At 38.6% G+C, this 10,612-nt stretch overlaps 2 protein-coding genes and 1 pseudogene across 2 annotated transcripts; all 3 read left to right on the top strand.

Moving 5' to 3' along the window:
• On the top strand, positions 1-999 carry LOC113149587 (trace amine-associated receptor 1-like). The gene has a single exon (XM_026341794.1). It carries the CDS (start codon positions 1-3, stop codon positions 997-999), a length of 999 nt encoding a protein of 332 aa, XP_026197579.1.
• A 1,072-nt stretch (positions 1,000-2,071) lies between these two features.
• Positions 2,072-3,055, top strand: LOC113149563 (annotated as a pseudogene).
• Positions 3,056-9,346: 6,291 nt separating this feature from the next.
• LOC113149586 (trace amine-associated receptor 1-like) lies at positions 9,347-10,345 on the top strand. Its single transcript, XM_026341793.1, has one exon. The coding sequence runs from the start codon at positions 9,347-9,349 to the stop codon at positions 10,343-10,345; it is 999 nt and encodes a 332-aa protein (XP_026197578.1).
• Positions 10,346-10,612: the final 267 nt, after the last annotated feature.

Genomic DNA, 10,612 nt, shown 5'->3' with positions numbered 1-10,612 from the left:
ATGGCACCACAAGTCCCTGTCAACCGCACTGCTGCTGATCACATACCTCCCTGTTATGAGTTAGATAAGGTCTCTTATGTCCTGATAAACACTCCGTCCACAATATGTGTTTTGTTGTATATTTGTCTTGGCTCTCTGTCTGTGGTAATCGTATGTGGAAACCTTTTCATTATAATCTCCATCATTTACTTCACACAGCTCCACACTCCTACTAACTCTCTCATCCTCTCTCTGGCTGTGGCTGACCTGCTGGTTGGCATCCTGGTGTTTCCTTTCAGCACCAGATTCACTGTGAGCTCTTGTCTGTATCATGAAAATTCATTTTGCAAAGCGCGAAGCAGCTTTGATGCAACACTAAGCACGGCTTCCGTTTTGAATTTGTGTTGTATTTCCATTGATAGATATTACGCAGTGTGTCACCCTCTCACATACAGGACTAAGATGAATTTTCATGTTGTTGTGATCATGATACTGGTGAGCTGGACTGTTTCTGTGCTTGTTGCTGTGGGCTTTTTAGTTGCAGGATTACATTATGAAAAGTGTGAAGCAGCATGTTTAAGAGATGTTTTACTTGCAAATATTTTGGGACCTATTTTTGCTTTTTATCTACCAGTGATCATAATGCTCTGTATCTACCTGAAGATTTTCCTTGTAGCACAGAGACAGGCACGCAGCATCCGCAACATAACTTGTCAGAGCACAAAGTCTGGAGCAACTGTCAGTAAGATGGAGAGAAAGGCCACAAAAACTCTGGCTACTGTTTTAGGGGGTTTTCTGATGTGCTGGACTCCTTTCTTCCTCTGTTTTAGCTTTCAGCTTTTGAATAATGTCTCCATTCCAGCAGCAGTGTATGAAACTCTCAACTGGTTCGCACTGTCAAATTCAATGCTCAATCCGTTCATCTATGCCTTCTTCTACAGCTGGTTCCGAGCAGCTTTCAAAATAATTGTTTCTGGAAAAATATTTCAAGGTGATTTTGCTAACACAAAACTGTCCTAACACATTGTTTGGAGAGCTCACTGACAATGGTCATGACAGTATTATGAAGATCAAGCCATTAGACCCATTAACCTTGAATTAAGAATTAACTTGAAAATAAAATTTTTACCTTTCTAAAAGCTACAATAAATGAAGGATAGTTTCTGTGAATAATCTCATCATTGGTTATTTTAAACACGTGCAAAACTAGTCTGTAGTCAGTGATCATTGCTCTTAATAATGTCTGTAACATGACTGACATGACTGACTTTTTTATCATGACTTTATGGATGACTTTTATGTTATTTTGTACTTCTACAGGTTACAAGACTATGCAATGTACTGGTTTCCTACATAATAATGCAAACAATTCAACCTTAGTTTAGTTATTTTTTTGTTATTTTTTCCCAGTAGCACAGTCGAGTGTCAAGGCGTTTGTTAAACCATCAGTGCACTCTAATATTATTTTTGGAGAGAAGACATATTCATTATGGCAATGTTGAGATTCTTCTAGGATGTTGTTGTGTTCTAATCCACAGCTACAGAAAGGAAATGCTTCTTTTATTATTATTTCTTTATTAAAAAGATTTTTTTCCATCATCATTCTACATGTAATAGATATGTTCGATAGATTTTAAAGCGGGTTCAGATCAGCTTTCAGAATGATCATCTCTGGGAAAATAATTCAAGGTGATTTTTATGACTCAAAATTCCTCTGATTTAAGTTTTGCAGTGCTGGAAACTAATAAGATGCATAAACACAGTCACACAGAGACAAACCTACATTTCTGTACTAACCTGTACCATACAGATGCAGGACATAAAAATGCATATGCATATGCACACACACAAATGTTTCCAAATTCTGACTGGACAGCTGTTTAAGCAACAGACACTGATAAGCAGTGTTGATGATGTATCTTGAGGGGCAGCGTATTATTGATATTCTTCAATGAAATGAAAATCATCACTAATTTTAAGAAACGTCATGTTGTTTGTTTTGTACATTTCTACTGAGCTAAATTCATGTTTTTTACATTTGTCAGCACTATTGATTATAAACATGAATCTAATCATTATAACCTGTAGGAGCATGGAAACACAGTCTACTGGTTCCATTGTTTATGACATGCATCCCTGCTATAAGATATATAATGTTTCTTACATACTGATAAGTACCCCTTCTGCAGTATGTGTTTTGTTTTATGTATTTCTTGGCTCATTGTCTGTTGTTACAGTCTGTGGAAATCTTCTGGTAATAATCTCCATCATTTATTTCAAACAACTCCACACTCCTACAAACTCTCTCATCCTGTCTCTGGCTGTGGCTGACCTGCTGGTCGGGGTTTTAGTCTTTCCTTCCAGCATGGCATTCTCTCTTAGCTCATGTCTTTTTAAGGAAAATGTCTTTTAGAAAGTGCGGGACAGCATAGATATAACACTTTGCACCTGCTCTATTCTGAACTTATGTTGTATTTCTATTGACAGGTATTACGCAGTGTGTCAGCCTCTGACTTACAGAATTAAGATAAATCATTCTGCTGTTGTGGTCATGATCCTGGTCAGCTGGACTGTATCTGTCATAACTGGAAATAGCTTCACTTTTGCAGAATTAGAGCAAGGAACATGTGAAACATGTTCACTTAATGTTGTATTTGCAAACACCATAGGGTTTATTTTTGCATTTTATCTCCCAGTGATCATAATGCTCTGTATCTACCTGAAGATTTTCCTTGCTGCACAGAGACAGGCTCGCAGCATCCAGAGCACAACCTGTCAGAGCACAAAGTCTGGAGCAACTGTCACTAAGATGGAGAGAAAGGCCACAAAAACTCTGGCTACTGTGATGGGAGTGTTTTTAGTGTGCTGGTTTCCTTTCTTCTTTAGTGTCACCTTTCTTTCCTTCTTCATTTCAGTGCCAGTTCCTGTGATTGAAACACTGAATTGGTTTGTACTTTCAAATTCAACACTTAATCCATTTATTTATGGTTTCTTTTACAGTTGGTTTAGATCATCTGTCAGAATGATAATTTCTGGAAAAATATTCCAGGGTGATTTTACTAACTCAAAACTGTGATAAACTAACATGTAGTACAACATATCAATAGACATGCTAGTTATTATAGTTTTTTATTATCGTTATTAATTTTAAAGTCAAATAAACAAATATTCTAAAAGGTATGGATTCATTTAGTTTAGTTTATTTAGGTTGTAAAGCTCAGGTATTCAGCTTTTTCTAAAAGTGCTAGTTGTGACAGTCAGGTGAATTTCCCTTTACGTTTTGTGTGAATTGATGCAGACCAGATTGCACGGTGTAGTTAGGCTACATACATTGGGGTATGTATGTCATTACTATCAAGTCATATTATTTAATAGTTTTTACAAATGTCGGCAATAGTAATATGTATTGTAAAATTATCTCCTAAATAATAATAAAAAGCTATTTAATTATATCATACATTTGTACAGAAATGTTATTCACAAAATCTGTAACAAGCAAATATCGTTTACTTTTCCATGTAGACATTTTTTTGGCTGTCTGCAAAAAGTTTAGATGTTACACCAAGCTAATTTTATTCTACAGAACAATCATCATTGTTTTTTTTTTTTACAACCAGTTTGAGACATTGATATTTCAAAGATGTGGTGTCTAAGCTAGGATTGGTCTATTTTGTGTTACTGTAGAAACACGACAGCCTCCATTAAAAGCAACCTAGTCCCTATGTAGATATAATAAAGTCTCATTCCAAACAAACTGAATTGTACAGATTCTTGTTTTTGCTCATTAAACATTGATTAGAACATAATGTGAATATCATATAAATTTGTTAAATACATTTTTAGCTTTAGGAAAAGACTGTGGATTGGGTTAAAATAAGATCTTGGAACATATTTTTACTAAGGAAATATATGTATTTGAGGAGTCGCTTTAAGGATAGGGACATGATGCAATCTATGTTGTTCTAACTTCTACTACTGACTTGTTTAGTAAATAATTAAGCTGTTCTCATGGTTAATGTTTTCACATACTTTATTACATAATACATTTCATTATAAAATATAATGTCTTACAATAAAATGTGATTTAGTTTTTTAGATGTCTATGGAACACTTTCTTTGTCACGGGACAGGGGTTAGACTCCATTGCCAGAGACCACACAGAGGCAAGAATGAAGTGTGAGCTGCTGTTGGTGATGGTGGCAATCTGGAAGTGGTTACTGAGGGTGAGAGGTGAGTCTGATGTCACTACCAAGATGGCGGTTCAAATGGAGAGTGAATGGAGCTGAAGGTAACAGGTGGAGACAGGTCTTTACTGGGAATCATGGCTGGTAACAGTTGAAGGGTTTCAAGAGAGTAATTACTGTTTTGTAGAAGCACGACATAAATCAGTTAGTATCTTAACATCAATCCTTACGATAACAAAATCCATACTTTAAAGACCAGGGTGATAAGGGTGTGTAATCATACACATAAAGACAGTTCTGACAAAAACAAAAAAACGACGATCAAGGCTTATTCAAGGGAGGTCCAAAGCGAAGACAGAGCAGGGTAGAGGAAGGAAGAGAATGGGAACAGAGGCAGGTCCGGTACTGAGAAGAGGGGGAAGACGAAGGAGAGAACAGATCAGTTAGGCATACACTCACAGTACCGGGGGGGTCGAGCAGAGAGCATTACCAGGTAAGGCAAAGTTCATAACAAGTTGGCAAAACGTGAAAGGTTAGGTGAAGTTCATTCTTATGAGTTTCGTAAGAATTACGAGTTTTATAGGAATGGGCTCTCCTCCAGGCCAGGGGACGGTACCAAACTGAGGCCTGAGCACATGGGACAGACGTGTCCTTCCCCTCTGCATTGAACAGGCTGGTAGCCATACACCATCTGGAAAGGCATCAATCCAGTGGCTGAAGATTGCAGGGAGTTGTGTATGTACTTAACCCACACGACCTTTGTTGAATAAGATGTGGGTCCCAGGAGCACAGAAGATGGAGACCAGTCACCAGCTTCTTGTTGAAATGCTCTGTGCATTGGGATGTGCATGGAAACTAGAAAACAAGCTGACAGAGTTCCCCAACAGGCGACAGAACTCCGCCCTAAAGTGAAGGTAAACATGTGGTATAAGCAGGTGTGCTGTCTCCTTAGCAGATGGGAGTTTCATCAGGGGAACAAAGTGGACCATCTTATAGAAAGGGCTCACTACAGTCAAGGTAATATTGAAGGCTTTAGAGAGAGGGGGTTCAGTGACAAAATCCAAAGAGATGTGGGACCAGTGGCTGAGAGGGATGGAGGATGGGCGAAGGTGACTGGTAGGTGCTTGATGTACCTGCTTGGTTTGAGCACAGACAGAGCAAGCAGAAATCAAGGTTCCAACATCCGCTAACCAGGCAACTAGAAACACAGCACGTGGACGACAGGGGGGGAGAAGTTACACCTAAAAAAAAGGGCCCACCAGGCTTGTCGGGCATTCAGGCATTTAGCTATGCAGAGGTACTCAAGGTTTTTATGATTTGTTCACACCAAGAACTGCTCCCTTCAACCTATGGCGCCTTTCGTCTAGTGCAAGCTTCACTGGCAATGATTCTCTGTCGAATAAGGTCAGAATGAGGGCTGTGGTGAAGTTCTCTTTAAGATGATTAAAGGCTTGCGGGGCTTCTGGGGTACATGTGAAACGGGTCTTGGCGGAGGTAAGTGCATGAAGTAGGCTGGCAATAATGCTGTAACTTGCTGTAACTAATGTAACTAATTCCTATAGAAGTTGGCAAAACCTAAGAAGCGCTGTATGGCCTTCCCAGACTTGGGTAGGTCAATCTATCACTGACCTATACTTTAAAATCTGAATCTGGTCAGAGGAAACAATGAATCCCAGAAATGAAACTGTCATTTGACATGTCTCAGCTTTACCATAAAGGTGCTTTTGTAAGAGACGTTGCTTAAGACTTGAAGAAAATAGGAATGTCATCAAACTATAATATGTGCAGTGGCGAGCTACAAGAAGTAAGGCGTGTATTTATGTGTCCTCTATTCCGTTCTCTGATTCTCCGGTCAATGTGAATAGCCAAATTAATGAACACAATTTCTCATGGAGCTCTCAAGCCACTAATTCATCTTTGACTCTTTCGCTAAACCCTTTGAAAGAGTAAAAAAAGGTGAAATACTCCCCCCTGGATCCTGCTTGATCTCTGGTAATTTGATTGCTGCTTTCTTTACCAGGTTTGGATGGATTGAATATCGTGATTAGCTCCTCTGAGATGGTTTGAAAAGAGGACCAGTAAGCTGCCGCCCCCCCCCCCGGCTTGGGAGTCCGGTGAGCAAAGAGATCACAAATCCTTTTTTGGCCAGATCAGAGCAAAAAACAGAGGGTTGAAACTTGATTGTGCATTGTGTGAGAAATGGCTGACAATTTACTGGGTCTCCGTCATCAGGCTGCTCGTATTACCATTGGTATTTAGTCTCTGCTGGTTATAAATAGTCAAAATCCACATGTGTTATTTAAGACAATTGACTTTGTTTTAAATCCCTCAACAAGATTGTGCTGCCTGGAATCCTCTGCTGAAGTGTGCAATCATTTCCTGCACTTTTTTACTGAGAAGGTTGTCACCACAAGGGCGTCCATCTCAGCTCCTGCCTTTGACCCATCTGATTGTGCCCTTTGTCTGGCTCTGTTTAATACGTTTGAGCCCGTAACACTCTCACTTTTGGAGGAAGTCATTAGCAACATCAAGCCATCATGCTCCCCTCGAGATGTTTTCCCTCCTCATTTTCTTGCAGAGGTTTTCCCCAGTATAGGGCAGTTGGTTTTATCTACTATAAACGGCAGCATGACTTCAAGTATCGTCCCGGCAAATTTCAACATGCGGTGATACAGCCCCTGCTTAAAAAACTAGGTCTCGACCACATTGAGTTGGCTAATTTTAGGCCCATCTCCAAGCTGCCCTTCATCTCTAAAATCTTAGAGAAAATTGTTTATGTGCAGTTGAAATCTTTTTTAGTTGAGCAAATTCTTTTAGAGGTCTTTCAAACGGGTTTTAAACCCTGCATAGCACAGAGTCAGCATTGCTAAAGGTCTTTAATGACATTCTCCAAGCAACCGATAATGGTGATTTTATGATCCTTGTTCTGCTAGATGTGACTGCTTTTGATACTGTGGACCATAATATTTTATTATCTTGGCTGCAGCATCTGGTGGGCATTCAGGGTATCGCTTTAGAATGGTTTAGGTCCTATTTGGCGGACAGAACCACAAGTGTGAACCTTGTGGATTCTGAATCATCTGCAACTGTTATATGGAGTTCCTCAAAGGTCAATTTTAAGGCCTCTCCTTTTTTTCCTTTATCTACTTACTCTGGGTTCCATCTTGAGGAAGCATGGCATTTCTTTTCATTGTTATGCTGATGACAGTCAAGTTTATATGCCGCTGAAAAAAAGGGATGACTTCTGTATAAAATCGCTTCTGTCTTGCCTTGATGACATTAAGGACTGGATGGCCCTAAGTTTTTTGAAGTTTAATAATAAAAAAAAAACAAGATGATTGTGTTCAGTCCAAATGGCTCCGGCAAACCCTCCCTGGTTGGCCTTTAATTTTATTTGATTTTAATATGTAATATTTATTTAGATTTTAATATGGTACTATGAGATTTTAAATTGGATCGCCAAATTAGTGCAGTTATAAAGTTTTTTCCAGCTTATGCAGCTGGTTAAGGTTAAGCCTTTTGTTACACGGCAGCACTTTGATAGCTAAAAACTCTGCCTTTCATTGTACATTTAGAAACACTATGAATCAAAAGTAAACCTGCAGTCTGAGAACGGAGAGTTCTTCATGGAAAATATGGTACTATGAGGACTTTAAGATAAGATGGAGCCTGATTATTAATTGCTTTATAAGAAGAGAAGTTTTAAATTCAATTCTGGATTTTACAGGGAGCCAATGGAGAGAAGCTAAGGTTGGAGAAATATGATCTCTCTTACTAATTCCAGTCAGAACTCCGGCTGCAGCATTTTGGATTAACTGAAAACTTTTTTACTTACGGCCAATTTTAAGACATCTACAATAAGAATGTGATTGGACATTGTGTCTCTGAGATTTTTAGGCCCAAACAAAATAACCTCTGTCTTGTCTGGATTTAGCAGAAGGAAGTGTGAGGACATCCAGGCCTTTATGTCTTTTAAGCATACTTAAAGTTTGACTAATTGTTTAGTTTCTGCTGGTTTCAGTAAAATGTTTTATGATATATTTTCATGAAAAGTGTTTCCAAATAATATTGCCTAAGGGGGGCATATATAAAGTGAAAAGAATTGGTCCAAGCACAGAAACCTGTAGAACTCCATAGCTAGCTTGGCTGTGCTTGGGAGACTCATCGTTAACATGTATAAAGTGGAATCTTTCTGATAGATACGACTTAAACATCCCTAGTGCTGTTCCTTTAATCACAATGACATGTTCCAGTCTGCGTAATAAAACATTGTGATCTATAGTGTTGAATGCAGCACTAAGACTTTTAACAAGATGAAGTAAGACAGGTGCAGTCAATCAGCAATCAGAGGGTAATTTGGCAGGGTGGACAGGAAAACAAGAAACAGATCAAACAAGGGAATGAGGGACAGACAGGCATTCTGTTGGTTTTTTTCTTGGATTTTAGGTGGACTTGATATAAGAATGAGGCAGCATCGCTCCATGTAATAATCTCCATTTTCTGCACTTCCATGCTGAAAGCATTATCAGCCTTTGTCCTAGAAAAAGCATTGATTACACTATCGATAATTCACAAGCACAAAGGCAGCAGGTTGCGCCCAAAGTGCAAAATACCTATTTATGTGTGACACCAAGTTATTTAGTAGGTCATATGTTGGACACAACTTAATATACAAGTTTGGCAGTTGTAGTCATAAAATATATGCAACTTAAATAGATCTTTAAAACAAATGTTTCACTTTTTCAATTTACACTATTTTGGGGTTTCCTGGGTTTATGATTTTGGTTTTCACTCACCATTGTTCTGTACAAATTTCAAACAAAAGCACTAAGGCAGTGCATTGTGTCTGTCTTGCTGTTTTTCCAGCTTTCTGATTTCTGCTTTTTGATTTCTCAAATGACTACTGATGTCAGAGAGGTGAGAATTCCCACATCTGATTGGACAATAATATAATGTATTCATTATGAAAATGAGGTCGGGATTTATATATGGAGACTGCATACATTGATGCTATTAGGAAGAACTGCCATGAACACTGATTTGCCTTCAAGCTTGGGTATGAATTAATAATCTGAAATACTTTTTTTTTCCTTTATAGAAATGCGATTGCACGGAGTTCATGCATTGCTGAATGAAATTGTGGATTATTAATAGAAAAAAACGATTTACAGGAACCCAGAAGGATGGCACCACAAGTCCCTGTCAACCGCACTGCTGCTGATCACATACCTCCCTGTTATGAGTTAGATAAGGTCTCTTATGTCCTGATAAACACTCCGTCCACAATATGTGTTTTGTTGTATATTTGTCTTGGCTCTCTGTCTGTGGTAATCGTATGTGGAAACCTTTTCATTATAATCTCCATCATTTACTTCAAACAGCTCCACACTCCTACAAACTCTCTCATCCTCTCTCTGGCTGTGGCTGACCTGCTGGTCGGTGTCCTCTTGTTTCCTTTCAGCACCAGATTCACATTGAGCTCATGTCTGTATCATGAAAATTCATTTTGCAAAGCGCGAAGCAGCTTTGATGTAACACTAAGCACGGCTTCCATTTTGAATTTGTGTTGTATTTCCATTGATAGATATTACGCAGTGTGTCACCCTCTCACATACAGGACTAAGATGAATTTTCATGTTGTTGTGATCATGATACTGGTGAGCTGGACTGTTTCTGTGCTTGTTGCTGCAGGCTTTTTAGTTGCAGGATTACATTATGAAAAGTGTGAAGCAGCATGTTTAAAAGATGTTTTACTTGCAAATATTTTGGGACCTATTTTCTCTTTTTACCTACCGGTGATTATAATGCTCTGTATCTACCTGAAGATTTTCCTTGTAGCACAGAGACAGGCACGCAGCATCCGCAACATAACCTGTCAGAGCACAAAGTCTGGAGCAACTGTCAGTAGGATGGAAAGAAAGGCCACAAAAACTCTGGCTACTGTTTTAGGGGGTTTTCTCATGTGCTGGACTCCTATCTTCCTCTGTTTTAGCTTTCAGCTTTTGAATAATGTCTCCGTTCCAGCAGCAGTGTATGAAACTCTTAACTGGTTTGCACTGTCAAATTCAATGCTCAATCCATTCATCTATGCCTTCTTCTACAGCTGGTTCCGAGCAGCTTTCAAAATAATTGTTTCTGGAAAAATATTTCAAGGTGATTTTGCTAACACAAAACTGTCCTAACACATTGTTTGGAGAGCTCACTGACAATAGTCATGACAGTACTGTGAAGATCAAGCCATTAGACCCATTAACCTTGAATTAAGAATTAACTTGAAAATACAATTTTTACCTTTCTAAAAGCTACAATAATGAAGGATAGTTTCTGTGAATAATCTCATCATTGGTTATTTTAAACACGTGCAAAACTAGTCTGTAGTCAGTGATCATTGCTCTTAATAATGTCTGTAACATGACTGACATGACTGACTTTTTTATCATGACTTTATG

The sequence above is a fragment of the Anabas testudineus genome, chromosome 24 (assembly GCF_900324465.2).
Source record: "Anabas testudineus chromosome 24, fAnaTes1.2, whole genome shotgun sequence".
Lineage (NCBI taxonomy): Eukaryota > Metazoa > Chordata > Actinopteri > Anabantiformes > Anabantidae > Anabas > Anabas testudineus.
Note: the sequence above shows the minus strand (reverse complement) of the source record. Positions and strands in the feature narration are given on the sequence as shown.